Source organism: Podarcis cretensis (assembly GCF_951804945.1).
Source record: "Podarcis cretensis genome assembly, chromosome: 12".
NCBI classification, from domain to species: domain Eukaryota; kingdom Metazoa; phylum Chordata; class Lepidosauria; order Squamata; family Lacertidae; genus Podarcis; species Podarcis cretensis.
The window spans coordinates 39,517,555-39,533,418 of record NC_137181.1 but is presented as its reverse complement, the minus strand read 5'-3'; the positions used below and the strand labels follow the sequence as shown (position 1 = coordinate 39,533,418).

Sequence of the window (15,864 nt, the reverse complement as noted above, 5' to 3'; positions counted from 1 at the left end):
GTTAATAAAGAGGTCCAGAGGGTGGCAACATGAGAACAGGCCTTCTCTGCAGTGGCTCCCTGTCTGTAGAATACTCTCCCCAGGGATGTTCGCCTGGCGCCTTCATTATACACCTCTAAGTGCCAGGCAAAAACGTTCCTTTTTTACCAGCCCTTTGGTTGACCTGATCAACACCCCATACCCTTTTAAAATGTGGCTCTTTTTGAGGAGGTATTATTGGGTTATTGCTTTTATTTTTATTTTATATACTATGATCTTTTTATGTGAACCGCCCTGAGACCTCCGGGTATAGAGCAGTATATAAGTTCAAATAATAATAATAATAATAATAATAATAATAATAATAACAACAACCCCAGCAAAGGTGGTGAGACCTGGGCCCAGATACAAGCTTTGGTGGGTTGTCTCAAAGAAGGAGGAGGCAATGCAAAGTCTCAAACACACCTTCTCAGAAGGTCATTCTGGGATATCTCCTGGTTGGAAGCCTTTTTGGCTTGAGAAGTGATATTCAAAGATTCCATTACCTGCAGTTCTGAATATTTGTCTCCAACAGCCGGGAGAAGCCTCATTGTGGTTTTCCGGAATGAACAAAGCTGTCAAAAGCAGCCAAGGATTGTGGAGGCTTGCAATCTTTTATCATCTCTGACTGCCTGTGGCTGCCTGTGGCTTGCCCCCAGCAGTAGTTAGTTAGTTAGTTAGTTGGTTGGTTGGTTGGTTAGATAGTTAGTGTCTTTATATGCTATTATGGCCCACTCTTCATCTTGCAGTCTCATGGTGGGTTTCATACAGCTTAAAGCAAAGAGTAGGTCCTGCATAACAGCACTAAATTAGCCCATAGCAAACAGCAAGCAAAACATGCAACAGTGCTGCAGAGGGAGTGATAACTCTGAGATCGTGCTCTACCCCCAAAGGCAAATGTAAAACAAAACTTATACAATGATTGTGCCAGGTGCACATGAGAGGGAAGGGCATTCCACAACCTGGGAGCCACCACAGAAAAGGCCCTCTCATGCATTGTGGAGCTGCCAGCACAAAGGGAACAAGTGCAGACCCTTCTCACCAGCATCCTGGGTTCTGCATTCTTCAACAGTTGCGGCTTCTGAACCATCCTTGAGGGCAGCCCCAGTTACAGAAGTCTAGTCTAAAGGTTATGAGAGGTGAGGAGATTTCACCCCTCCCATATCCAAGAATCTCCTGAGGAGCCTGCTGATTCTACAGAGAGGAGGAGCAATGTTCTGCTTTCTACTTAGTCAGTGAGTGAATCAGTCAGCGAGTCAGTCAGTCAGTGTATCGGAGAGAGAGAGAGTGTTAGAGATCGTGTCTAGAGATAAGGTTGCTGCTAAGAGCAGCTGCAGACTCTCAGTGTAGCATTGATCTATGCTTAGATCTTTTAGCTCTGTATATAGTTTTGTATCATAGTTGTAGCTATAGAATAAAAGGAAGATATTCTACAGAGCTGCTCTCCGAGTGGTTTATACTCTGCAAGACTCTGCAAAACTCTGCTGCGCAACGACTGTATTATTGTGCAAGTGAATCCGGTGCTCTCAGCTCTAAGCTGTGAGTCCACAGCACGGTGACCTGTCCCTGTGAGAAGGGTGGTCGCTGGCAGTGCTACCCAGCTCGCCTAGCCCAGTCGGGGTTGTAGTGCATGAGTCCAGTTGGTACACTGGCTCAAGGGCGATGCTGACAAGAGGATGGGTCACTGCGGCAAAGCCATATCTGTCCAGGAAGGGCTGTAGCTGACAACTGATTGGAGCTAGCCATGGGTGCTCCTAGCAGCTGAAGGCATGTGAGTTTCAAATGGCGAGCCAGGATCAAGGAATACTTCCAACTTGATCACTCCGGAGGAGAGTGACCCTGTCCAGAACAGGTCATCTGCTCACTTTGCAAGAGCTCACACAGTACCTCTACTGTATCTGGATTTGTACAAGATCCAGTCTGGCAAGGTCTTAGGGTCTCAAAAACAAACACATATAGAGTCACATCAGCATCAGTCCTAAAGCACCATGATCACCTAAACCCCCAAAGTGCTTTTCTCCTAAAAAATCATTTTGAGTTAGTCTTGATTCTGTACCCCTGTATGAACTGGCTTCAGAGTCTCTTTCTGCCTGCAGGTGGATCTGAGCTGGCCAGCCAGAGGTCCACATTGATCTACTACATGGATCATCCATTGATTAGCATTGATTGATATTCATTCATTTATTTAAAGCATTTATAAACTGCTTAATATTTTAAGGATCTCTAAGCTGTGTACAGTGTAAAAGCTGTTAAAAATGTTATTAAAACAGAAATTCAACACAAAAGTAGCATAAAAACATATAAAAGTAATTCAGGGAATTTATACTAATAAAAACAGAATTGGAATTTTATGCACTGTTCTTGGTTACTGATTATTTTCTACAAGAATTGTTACATTAAACATGTAGATTTTTTTAAAATGTCATTTTTAATTCTGGTTTTGCATAGAACTGCTTGCATATACTGCTCCTCTTTATTGTGCATAAACTTTCCTTTCTGACAAAAAGCAAAATCCATGATACTTGAAAGCATTTTGGTCTTTTAAAAATCTGAGTATTCTGCACACATAGGCACTAAAGCAGAAAAATGTTTAAAATGATGCACTTTAAAAACAGGATTCCACTCTTTACAGCAAAAAAATTGTTCATTGGTTTTATCTCTCTACATTCTGGGGAATAGGTGTTTATTATACTATTTTCCTTGTATGGGCCCCATGACTAAGGTCAAGGGGGGGAAAGTCTTGTCTGATAAGTTCCACCCAGTTGGTCTCAGAAATAGATTTTTTACTATTCACTCAGTGTTAAATGCAGGTGTTGCAGACATTTTCAGGGATTGGCACCTGTAATTGAAGCAAGAACAAGAGAGACCAATTCTTAAAACAGTACCTGTACAGGGTAGTGGGCATTAATGGACAGCATGATGGAGCTCAAATGACTTCCCAGTAGATGACTTACTGTTGCCTACCAGGAAGGAGAGGGGAAAGGTGCTGGGAAGGTCAGCATGGTGCAAGCACACCAGCAAGAGCACTAGATTGGCTCTGCATTTCGCTATGTCAGCATCCCTCTAACCCTCTTCCTCCTGTTAAGCAGCAGTGACTCAGCTGCTTGGGAGGTCAAGAGACCAGCTCTGTACCACCACACCATCCTCCAGTTGTAGTGGATGCTGGCTTCATTTTATTTGTGAAAAATAGATATTGTTTCATATGTGAAAAAATGGTTTCATCAAAAACCAATAGATATTTGGGAAATATTCAGTGAATTTTGACATTACTGTAGTGATTACAACTGAGCCAAAGGGGGAAAAGTAGATTTATGGTGCAATCCTTTGCCTATGAACATGCAGTGCATTAAGTGGGACTTACTCTAAGGTTGGTGTGCATAGAATTGCAGTCCTAGTATAGTCTCAGACATCTTCTCATAGGGATGCAAATAACTAAATATCCCAGCTTCCACATATTCCTTGTAGTATCTTTACGGTCTTTGGCAGAGATTACAATCTCTAAGAAAACATCTTCATTCCACCAGAAAGGAGCCAACAGTGCAACCCAGGATCCAACCAGCCCAGCAATGCAACATAATATTTTTCTCACTTCAACATGGAAATTAGAAGTTTGTACAGATGTTTTACTAAGCACAAATGCCTGCTATACCTTATTTTCTGCCTTTACACACCTGCTTCTCCTGCAAGTGACCATCATCTTCCTTTCTTCTTTCCAAAACAAAATCTTGGAAACAATAATAAATTATGTACATTTGCATGACTTCTTCCATTTCACTGGAATAATTTGCTCACTTTGGGATTACCTGTAAATTTCCCTTCTTTCCTTATTCAAATTGTGGAGAGGAGGGATGGGTTACTATTTGATCTTTGGGTGATTTGCAGTAGATAGACCAGAGTTGTTTTGGCGTCCAATTGTTGTTAACAAAAGCAGCAACAAAATGCCTTTTCAGGCTACTGACACGAAGAAAGCGTGGGATAACCACGCTTTTTTGTGAAAGGACTGCAAGCTTAGCTCAGTTCTGGTACTGAAAACAAATACTGTAGAATGAGTTCAGAGGCATCATTTTCTCTAACAGAGTTTCTTTTGCACCTGGCTCTGATTGGTCGATCTTGGGGTATTCATGAGTATAAGCGATATGAACAAACTTCGAGCCCTAGCATGGAAAAAGGGATCTCAAATTCTGCAAAATAAATAGATTCTGAATAAAGCCTCTAGCATTGTCAACTTTATGTGAAGTATAATTATGTAAATATTTGCTTGCATGCAGTTTTTGAGCTATTTAGGTACAATAGATGTAAAATGCCTGATTTGATTGTTTTAAATTTATTTCCTGACAATCTAATAATCATTCAGAATTCTCCTTTTTACGGTTTGCCTTTCTTTTTGATATTATTAGTATTTATTTCATTTATGAATTGCTTCCAATGAGGCATCTTGAAGTGATTTTACAATAAAAGCATATTTAAACAATTATATATATATATATAAACAAAATTAAAAACATGTGCATACATAAAAACAATGTTTTCAAAAATTGCATATAAAAGAATTTTAAAACCTAATAAAGTTCAGTTCGAATACAGGTAGCAACTGGAATCTCCACTTAAAAGACGTATTGAAAGAGGATAATCTTCAGCAAGCACCTAAAAGGTGGCACTTGCAATGGGAAGCCAGTGCTGCTGTGCTAAAGGCCTGATTATTACATTGTGCAGAACAGACCTTCCAACAAGATCTGCAGGATCACCTCTCCTGCAGAGCACAGTGATCAATTTGGTGTATAGGTGATGTGACGATGTTCTAGATACCTTGCTCTTAAGCTGTGTAGGGCTTCATACACCAGTATCAGCAGCTTAAATTAAGCTCAGTAGATAATTGGCAGCCATTCTTATAAAATGTGCTGTGATAAACCCTTTCTTTTCATTGCAACATTTCAGAAGTGGTTAGTTTATATACTAGAAGGACCGTGTTGAGGTTTCTTAAAACAATGCTAACTTCCATGTCTTTAATATAAAACTGCTATGGAGAGCAGTCTCCAAATTTTCGTTTTCTTAATAGAAATGTTCAAACGTACGCACTTCACTGTTTTTCAGAAGCAAAGTATTACCCTGATGTGAAAAGGACAGTATGCTGAGTGCAAAACCAATTATTTTGCCCAAAGCACCTAGAGTAGGTGTTTGCTGTATTTTTACTATCCAGCAGTTTCCTATTTTTTTCTGCACCACCACCAATGAGAAGTGCCGTTAATTTTCAAAGCAGACGCTTTCAGATGGAAAATAGATACATAGGGATGGCAATCACAAAAATATAAAGCGATTAAAAAACAGTTCTAACTAGAGTTGTTCAAATAAAGAAAAATTAAAAACTAAATTAGAAACAAAAGTCATAGAAAATGTGAACATATTGTGTTCCTTAAATAACCAGATGTTCTTTTCTTCCTGAAGGCAGTCAAGCCTAGGAATAAAAGGTTTTAAACTATTGTTTTAAGTTAACTGTGAATTTTGCAAATCTGTTTTACCCTATAGCAAATAAAATTCTAATACAGCAACATAAGCAAAGTAATTTTCATCTTTGGGTGTATGTGGTTGCGCTAACCTTATCACCATGACTTATTATGAAGCTAAACTGCTATATAGAACATTACCATTTTAGATGATGTACAAAGAAGTTGCCAGCTATATTTTGTTTGAGTACTTACAGTAGTTGTCCCAAGTATGTCTGCCAAAAAAACTTTAACGAACCTCCTATCAGTAACGGTGGTGTAGCTGAAGGGGTCTTGAAATAAGGTTGTTTAGCATTGATACTCAGAAACAATATATGGTATTATCACAAAGAAGTGCTAAAAGTTTAAATTGCTTTGGATTATTCTAAACCAATAGATTTGGGATAGATTTTCAGGGAAGAAGGATTTGGAACTAAAGAATTGTGCCAGTCTTCCATGTGGTACCAGAATGTTTCTTGGGGGGAGGGGTCCCACACACAAAAGACCACTAAAACCTCTGTAGTGGCATCTAGCAAAGAACAAGTGGGAGTAATCAGAAGCAAATCAGCAAAATATTCTTAACGTGCATAGAAGTGCACAGAATTCTCGCAATCCTGACCCATGGTTTGAAGCTAAGTGACCCTAATGAGGCACTTAATCTCAAGGTCATGGTTCTAGCCCCACGTTGGGCAAACAATTCCTGCATTGGAGGGGATTGGACTAGATGGTTGTCATGGTCCCTTCCAACTCTTCAGTTCTAGTATTCTAATTCTTTAAGACATTGGGAGTGTTACCTTTGTGTTATCTCTAAGTATGGGTCCAGACAGTACTAGTTTTCTCTTAGACTAATAATGCAGGATCATGATTTTGTATGTGTGCAGGTGTTCATTCTGATCCAGTGAGAAGGATTGCCATATTTCAAAGAGTGCAAATCCAGACACAAAAGCTGCTGGGTTGTTGTTTTTTTGCCAAAGTTGTTCAGATTTTTTAAGTTTTCCCCAAAGTTGTTGAACTCTTTTTAAAGAAATTCTCCAATGTCTTCACTCCCGACATGGGTTGCCGTATGTCCGGATTTCCACCAGGACACTGTTTCCAACAGCCTAATGCTGGCTATGTCTGGGAAATTCCAGACATATGTCAATCCTACCAGTGAGTAAGGATCAATAAATGCATGACAGTGATAAGCAGCAGATCCACAAGTATGTGGCTCCATCTCCATCATAGGTATCAATGGGAGGTTATTCCCTCCGCCCACCAAAACTATTGAATTTTCAATCAAAGCAATCTTTTGTTACAACAAAATCCATGATATAGGTACTTGCAAGGAGAAATTTGATTGAAATAGTGAAAGAATAGCCCATACATTGCTTGTAGTTTAATATAAAAAGAATACAAATAGATAGAATTAGATATTTGAAGATGGATATTGTACCTCCTCTCAGTCTCCTCTTTTCCAAGCTATACATACCCAACTCCCTCAACTGTTTCTCTTAGGCCTTGATTTCCAGACCTTTGATCATCTTGGTCACTATCCTCCACACACATTCTTACTTGTCAATAGCCTTCTTAAACTGTGGTGCCCAGAACTGGAGACAGTACTCTGACCAAGGCAGAATAGAGTGGTACTATTACTTCTCTTGATCGGGAGACTATACTTCTGTTGATGCAACCTAGAATGGCATTAGATTTCTTTTTCTTTTCTTTTCTTTTCTTTTCTTTTTGCTGCTGCTGCATCACACTGTTGACTCATGTTAAGCTTGTGATCTACTAGGACCCCTAGATCATTTTCACATGTGCTGCTGACAAGTCAGGTGTCCCCCATCTTATATTTGTGCAACTGGTTCTTCATGCCTAAGTCCAGAACCTGACGTTTGTTCCTACTGAAATTCAGTTTGTTAGCGTGTGCCTGTGCCCAGTTCTCCAATCTGTTAAGGTCATTTTGAATTCTGATTCTGTGAGGGCGTAGAACATGGGTAGGCAAAATATGGCCCGGGGACCGGATCCAGCCCAATTGCCTTCTAAATCCGGCCCGCGGGTGGTCCGGGGATCAGCGTGTTTTTACATGAGTAGAATGTGGGCTTTTATTTAAAATGCATCTCTGGGTTATTTGTGGGGCATAGGAATTCATTCATTTTTTCTTTCAAAATATAATCAGGCCCCCCACAAGGTCTGAAGGACAGTGAACTGGCCCCCTGCTGAAAAAGTTTGCTGACCCCTGGGGTAGAATCAACTTTGCAGCGCCAGCATAACTCCTGACAGTGCTTGTGTGTCACGTCCCTCCAGCGGCTCATCTCCTGCAATGGGCAATCTCCTCCCTAGGGGCATTTTTCCCTCCCTCCCTGCATCATTGTTGCAGAACAGTCCGCTCAGCTCTTTCAAGAAATTCCTCATCTTGCCCAGTAGCTCAAAGTGTGGATAGACAGGCCTCAAGTTTCTGTACCTTCTCTTCCAGCAAGGCAACCAGCTTGCACTTGCCGCAGGTGTGGTTTTGCACATTCTCAGACAAGAAGACAAACATGGCACCCTCGCAAATGCCCCTGTTTACAAGTCCTGCTCACGAAAATGAAGGCGTGTTTACAAGCTTGGCTTTTCATAATAAAATCAAGGGACAGCCCAATACACCTTGCTGCCTGATTTGGACAAAGTGGCCACACACACGTACCCATTCCATGTTCAGAAGACCAGACTAACGGTTTAGTTTTACTTCAACACTGATGATGCGGCAGCCTGTTCCACCATAGCTTAAGGCAGCAGGCTAACTTAGGGGACATAGAGAAGGACTCATGCCACACATAGTTCTGCCTTCCAGCTCCTTGCCCTTGCCCCCATCTACCATCTAACGGCATACTTGGGAATAGTAGTTCTTAGAGCAGGCATAGGCAACTTTGGCCCTCCAGATGTTTTGGACTACAATTCCCATCATCCCTGACCACTGATCCTATTAGCTAAGGATCATGGGAGTTGTAGGCCAAAACATCTGGAGGGCCGAAGGTTGCCTATGCCTGGCTTAGAGCAGTGCTCAACTTCAATTCCTTTCTAATAGCTGCAGCTGTTTTACACACACACACACACACACACACACACTCAAAAACGAATAAGCAAAACCTGAAGTTTATAAACACCTAGCACTCAAGAAACATGAGTTTTATTTTGTAGTGCAGTTTCTAAATCCTGTTAATTTCTGGAACAGAAATATACCAAAAATGTTGTTTTATCTCTGGTTTGACAGTAAAATAGAAAGCTTTGTAAATGTACAATCAAAGTAAAAAAAGATGGGAGGGGGAGATGTTTCTTCCCCTGAAGTTATTGAATTGTCATTGATGTGCATAAAAATGTAGATATAGCTTCAGAAAACTTACTGCTACAGGTATGAAAACTTTCCTGCTAATTCCTATTACAGTTCATGAGCTCAAAATAGTGTTGCTTTTTATTGATTTCTACCTTGGAAGGCTTCAAGATAGAATAGACATTGTAGTGTCTCTAGACAGCAATGAATATAGAATTTTAGCAACCTGAATGAAAAATATCCCAGCAGAAATCCCTTGAGGCTTAAAACTAGGGATGGGAAAGAGCTGTAGTACAAGACCATCTGTAGGCCACAGTTTCCTCATCCCTGATATAGAGGTTATAGCATGCTACCATACCAAGTCTCCCATTCATGGAAATTTTATTTCTAAAAGCAGTTTAAAACCAGTCTTCTCTACGTTTAAGAGAAAATTGATCTTGAAGCACAGAACCAAATCATACAAACTTCTTCAATTATGATTAGGTTTTTTAAAATATATATATATCTCACCATAGTTTTGTTTGTTTGTTGTGTTATCTGCATATGTTCCTTAAAGGTACTATCAAATAATGTGTGTTCTTTTATAGAAACAGATTATTAATCCAGAATAATTTACTTAAAGCAAAGTTTTATTTAAATTAAAAATAGTAATTTTTCATTTGCCACCTTTGAAGGAAAAATAAGACAGCTATTTCAATATTTTGTACAAAATATGTAGCCTCCCATTGTGGGCTAACATTCTATCCTGTATTTGTTTGTAATAGTGGGAGAGAAGGTTGTATGCACCATCTAGTGGCTGTGCTAGATTTAGTCAGAAAAAGAATAGTAACCTGAAACATAGCCATAATTTTCCCTAATACTTTTAAGCTGGGACAAATGATATGAATAGTATTATGTTACAGTATAATGACAATTTGCTATCCATGCTTTTACTTATGCAGTATGATCATTCTATATTTTTAGAGAAATCCAAGACCTGTGACTTACCAGTTTCAACAAAATTTGGATTACTACAAAGCACGTGGAGCAGACTTGATGAATAAAACTCGGTAAGCCTTTATTGTATTTTGCCCAAATAAAATGTCTTTAGAAAAAACTTATACAGGTTAATAATCCTATATTCATTTGGGACTAAGTTCCATGTGCATCAGAGGCCTGCTCTTGAGTAGAATTGCATAGGGTTGCAACCATGATTTGTTTCTGTTTTTTTAAATTAGGTAACAGGTAAAACTGATTGCTGAACTTGGTTTTTACAAATGAGAAAAACTAAGAAAACCCCAGCCTGGATCAGAACAACGGTCCATGTAACCCAATGTCCTGTTTTATCACAGTGGCCAGCCAGATGATTATGTGAAGCAGTTGAGGGCAATTGTCATTTGTAGTGTTGCTCCCAGCAGGTGCCTAATATATTAAGTAAATAAATGTTTGGTGGTATACTGCCATTAAACTCGGAGATTTCGTATATATGAAGCTGTGTTCACAGGGAGCACTCACTGACCCTGACAACATAAAGTGGGCAACTCCTGCTCATCCAGAGTCCTTTATCTAGTCTAAGAAGAATGTGTTGATCTTTTTAGCAAATGTCAAAATAGGTAAGGGTGATGGCGGCCCTATCTTACATTTCAGAGACCGTTAAAGAGGTAGATCCTTGCTCGACTTCACACCATAGATCCAGCATGGTGTCGTGGTTTGATAAATGGACTAGCAGCAGGGAGACCCATATTAAAATCCCACCCACTCCCCCAAATGTTAAAAAAGAAAAAAGGACCACTTCCTGACTCGCACTGCTGCTTGGTGAGGAGATCAATCAGGGTGGTAGGGTTTAGGGTTAAGGGTTAGGGTTAGCAGAAAAATAGCAGAAGGAAGAAAACTGCAGACAAAGCAGTAGAGCCACAGCGGGGAGGGGGCGAATGTGGCATTGTGTGAAGGGAGAAGACAAAAAGCGCCCCAGAGGACGCTTTGTCCAAGACTTTCTCAGACCTCGCAGCTCCTGGTCTCAGTACAGTGGTACCTCGGGTTACTTACGCTTCAGGTTACATACGCTTCAGGTTACAGACTCTGCTAACCCAGAAATAGTACCTTGGATTAAGAACTTTGCTTCAGGATGAGAACAGAAATTGTGCTCCGGTGGCGTGGCAGCAGCGGGAGGCCCCATTAGCTAAAGTGGTACCTCAGGTTAAGAACAGTTTCAGGTTAAGAACGGACCTCCAGAATGAATTAAGTACTTAACCTGAGGTACCACTGTAATTACTCATGACAGTTGGCACACCTTCTATTACACCTTCTATTAAGAGCATTAAATAAAAATAAGATTTAGTCAGGAACCAAAGTTTACCAAGTGGTGGCAAAACTTTTTCTCAGGGACAATCTGATTGACAATGTCAGTTGTCGGCAGCCACATGGTTAAAGGGCATCTTGGCACGCCACCCCTTTAGATAAGGATATCTGTATATAAGAGTGGGATACACAGACTTGGCTCAGGCATTAAATAATTGTACTTTTTCAAATAAGAGCTGCAGTTTGTTAATTTAATTGTTGCATTAATTAATTAAGCCTTTCAGTTAAGACCTAGGGCAAAATTTGTCCCACAATACACAAGAGGATACCATTTTTCCAGTGTTATAGATAGCTACAGCATTTCTAGGTTGAATTCTTTGAATCAAGTATGTGCAAGTTCAACATAGCAGCATGCCTGCATGAAGCAAAATGGATTATTCTCAAGGTGAGGTAAAGGACACTGGGTGTAAAATGCTAACAGTTAAGTGTCAGTTAGGAAAGCGAGTTTAGGGTTCGGGTGGGGAGCACATGTGGATGGCCTTGCTATAGGGAAAGATTATAAAAGCAGAAATTGAAGAGAGGGAGGAACAAGCATAGCATTACATGCTAGCTAGAAGCACTAAGTCAGGCTTCCTCAACTTCGGCCCTCCAGCTGTTTTTTTTTCTTTAATTTTTTATTAAATTTTCCAACATACATTTGTAGTATCCAATCTAAATTTATCACATATTTTCTCTTTTAGACTTCCTTCAACCTCTCTGACAATCATCCATTATTCAAATTTTTTAAATACGCATTTCCTAATTTTATATTGCATTTTATAAACATCCACACACTTAGTTTTCATCACTACAATAGTCCTCTATCATTTACAGGACTTCTTGAAATCCCACTAGCGTTATTTGCTCATCACATACACATTTCAGATAGTCTGAAAATTTTCCCCAGTCTTCTATGAACTTTTGATCTCGTATGTATCTGATCTTTCCTGTTAGTTTGTCCAATTCAGCATACTCCATCAGTTTCATTCTCCATTCTTCGAGCGTCGGCAGTTGTTCCTGTTTCCATCTTTGGGCAATAATATTCTCGCTGCTGTTACTGCGTATTGGAAAAGTTTACAGTCCATTCTATTTATTTCATTTCCTACTATTCCTAAAAGAAAAGCCTCTGGTTTCTTAACAAACGTATATTTCAACATCTTTTTATCTTATTATATATCATTTCCCAGAAGCCCTTCATCTTCTTACAATCCCACCACATATGATAAAATGTTCCTTCTTTTTCTTTACATTTCCAACACTTATTACATGTTTTATACATTTTTGCCAGTTTCACAGGTGTGATGTACCATCTATAAATCATTTTCATAACATTTTCCTTTAATGCAGTATATGCCGTAAATTTTATACTTTCATTCCACAGTTTTATCCAATCATTAAACTGTATATTATAACCCAAATCTCTGGCCCAGTGCATCATAACCGATTTAACTTCCTCATCTTTTATATACCATTCTAGCAAGATTTTATACATCTTGGACAAAATTTTATTTTCATTGTTTATTATTTCTATTTGAAATTTCGATTCTTTTTCCTCATAACCTCTTTCTTTTAAGTCCTTTTTAAACATTTCGTTAACCTGATAATAATGCAACCAATCATACACATACTCTTTCACTTCTTCATAGGATTTCATTTTTCATTTTCCTCCTTCCTTTATAATCAATTCTTTATATGTAATCCAGTTCCCCCTCATATTGACTTTCTTAAGACTCATAACTTCTAACGGAGATAGCCAGTGGGGAGTTCTTGATTCTAATAAACTTCTATATCTCTCCCATATTTCTATGAGAGATCTTCTAAAGATGTGGTTTTCGAAACCTTTATGAATCTTTCTTTTCTTACACCATAGATATGCGTGCCAGCCAAATCTGTTATCAAAACCTTCTAAGTCCAATAACTCAGTATTTTTTAACTTTATCCATTCTTTCAACCAGCAGAGACATGAAGCTTCATAATATAATTTCAAGTCTGGCAGGGCGAAGCCGCCTCTTTCTTTCGCATCCGTTAGTAACTTATACATAATTCTTGGCTTCTTACCCTGCCAGATATATCTTGAAATTGCTCTTTGCCACTCTTTAAATATCACTGTCCCCTTAATTATTGGAATTGTCTGAAATAAGAATAACATCTTTGGCAGCACACTCATCTTAATCGTTGAAATTCTCCCTGACCCTCCAGCTGTTTTTGGCCTACAACTCCCATGATCCCTAGCTAGCAGGACCAGTGGTCTGGTATGATGGGAATTGTATTTTCAAAACATCTGGAGGGCCAAGGTTGAGGAATCCTGCGCTAAGTGCTCTCTAGGTTTTTTTTAGAAACTCCAAAATACTGTGGTTTTAAATTGATAGTTTAATTTTTGAGTTTGGACCCATTATACCAAAAATTGGGTGAAATCATACCAAAGTCATGTTTCAGTCCACCATCTTGATTCACAATTAGGCCTGGCATCAAAACAGTGGCAAAGACTCCCAACCCCAACTCAGAAACTCTTGTGCTGAGTTTGGCCACAGTATCTTGAGAGGCACCCAAACTTGTATCAAAAAATGGGTGAAGTCATGCCAAAGTCACATTTTGGACCTCCATCTTGCTTCCAAATGGCATCCAGCATAGCAATGGAAACGAAGTCTGTGGCCTTCTTATCTGGAACCCTTGTGCTGAGTTTGGTAATGGTATCTCAAGAGATGGCCAAACATATGCCAAAAAATGGGCAACGTCATGCCACAGGTCACATTTTAGCCCCCCATCTTAATTAAAAATACAGTGGTACCTCGGGTTAAGTACTTAACTCATTCCGGAGGTCCGTTCTTAACCTGAAACTGTTCTTAACCTGAAGCACCACTTTAGCCAATGGGGCCTCCTGCTGCCGCTGCGCTACCAGAGCACAATTTCTGTTCTCATCCTGAAGCAAAGTTCTTAACCTGAAGCACTATTTCTGGGTTAGCAGAGTCTGTAACCTGAAGCGTATGTAACCTGAGGTACCACTGTACCACTTGGCACCTGAACATAAACTTAGGCCCCTCATCTCTACCTCAGCGACTCATGTGCTGAATTTGTTAGCAATATCTTAAAAGGTGGCTGAAACTATGTCAAAAACTGGGTGAAGTCACACAGATTTGATTTAAAACAGTCTGCCACCACAGCCCTCATTCCGAGTTTAGTGATGATATATTAAGAGGTGGCCCAAACTATGCAAAAAAATGGGCAAAGTCACACCAAAGTGATGTTTCGGTCTGCCATCTTGATTCAGTATGGTGGCTGGCATCTAAATGTCAGTGAAGAGCAACCCCCCTACCTTGGGAATCCTCTTGCCAAGTTTGGCAATGTTATCTTGACAGGCATCCAAATGTATTGAGGAAAAACAAATGGACAGACAGACAGACAGACAAACCACTTTCCAAAATATATAGTAGATTTCACCACTGTGATTCAAATTTTAATTAATGTATATGCTTTGCAAAAAACATATATTAAAAATGCAGAATTAAAAACCACACAATTGTGTTGTATTTATAGAAAGTTTCCCAGTGGCTACATAATGGGAACATATTTGAATCAGCTTTCTTAAACATAGCATTTTCATCTGAGCAAAACACAGCTTGTTTTAAAAATATCCATTGATATCCAAGGTCAATGATGCTTATTGTGTTGAAACAAAATCATCTTCTCCAGAGTCTGGATTCACAACTTCTTGACATTCATGTTTTTAAAGTAATACCTTGCTTTTAAATGTATTTCTTAATGACTGTGTAACATAATCAATCCCCATTTTTCTGGTGATCATTGTGTAATTTTTGTGTATCTTGATGGTTAAGCCATAGATATGGATCCTTGTTTGGTGGCTAAAACCATCTCTTACATCCATATATCAAAACATTCAAAGGTGGCAGAGAGAGAGCGCGCACACTTAATTTGTCAAATCTCTTCTATCTATAACTTCCTGTCCCAATCCTTGTTTGCTTAAACTGCTGCTTCGGAAAGTTGCTGCTATGTCAAGGACATAGCAAGGGGGGAATAAACAAGCAGATGGAACATCATAATTATTGTTTGGGAAAGGAGAGTTCCTAAGAACACTGTACAGGATCACAGCTGGTGCACAGCTAGTCCAGTAAAAGGACCCAAGTCTCTCCATCTCAGCATCTTCCTCTCAACAACAGCAGTGCCTGAGCTATTCCATTACCTCTTAAGCAGAGGTGGGAAAGAAAGGGGCATATGTCTGCTTTTAGGTGTGCAGTGAAGTTTTGCCTAAGTAGACTTCCATTGGATTTTGATGTTATGTATGCTGCTCCTGTTTTAAATTGCTTTGTCTTTGCTGGGATTTTATGTGGTGCTTTACCTTATTTAGCCTCACAGTATCTTGGTTTCTTTGTAAGCTGTCTTGTGTGCTTCAGTAAAAGGAAAGTGGAGTGTAAATTAAAATCATAACCTCTAAGGAGTGGAAAGGAAGCTCCGCATTTCCTTCTCAGCAGTGACAACGGTTGAACCTTGGTGTTCATGTCTGTATATGGGAGGGGATTTCTCACCTCACCTCACGGACTCAGCTTGTGATTTTGATTCCTTTTAGGCTTCGTCGGTGTGGAAGACAAAAACTGCCACCTACACTTGACACTGAGGTCACCATTATAGTCACAAGTGAAGGAAATATGTTGCTTCCATCTGAACAATATTTGTGAGAGAACTCCCCCCCCCCATTTGAATAAATGCTAAACAGTCGCTTCTGTGGGAGAAAATTCAGTGTGGTTTTCA

The 15,864-nt window shown here is 39.5% G+C and overlaps 1 protein-coding gene across 10 annotated transcripts in view; it reads left to right on the top strand.

Moving 5' to 3' along the window:
• Window positions 1–15,864, top strand: part of TBC1D5 (TBC1 domain family member 5) — a 252,557-nt gene that overhangs the window by 198,107 nt on the left and 38,586 nt on the right. For all 10 annotated transcript variants that reach the window (XM_079947228.1, XM_079947229.1, XM_079947230.1 and 7 more), the window contains one exon: window positions 9,748–9,833. In XM_079947228.1, coding sequence (XP_079803354.1) covers window positions 9,748–9,833 — 86 coding nt within the window. The remainder of the gene's footprint in view (window positions 1–9,747; window positions 9,834–15,864) is intronic.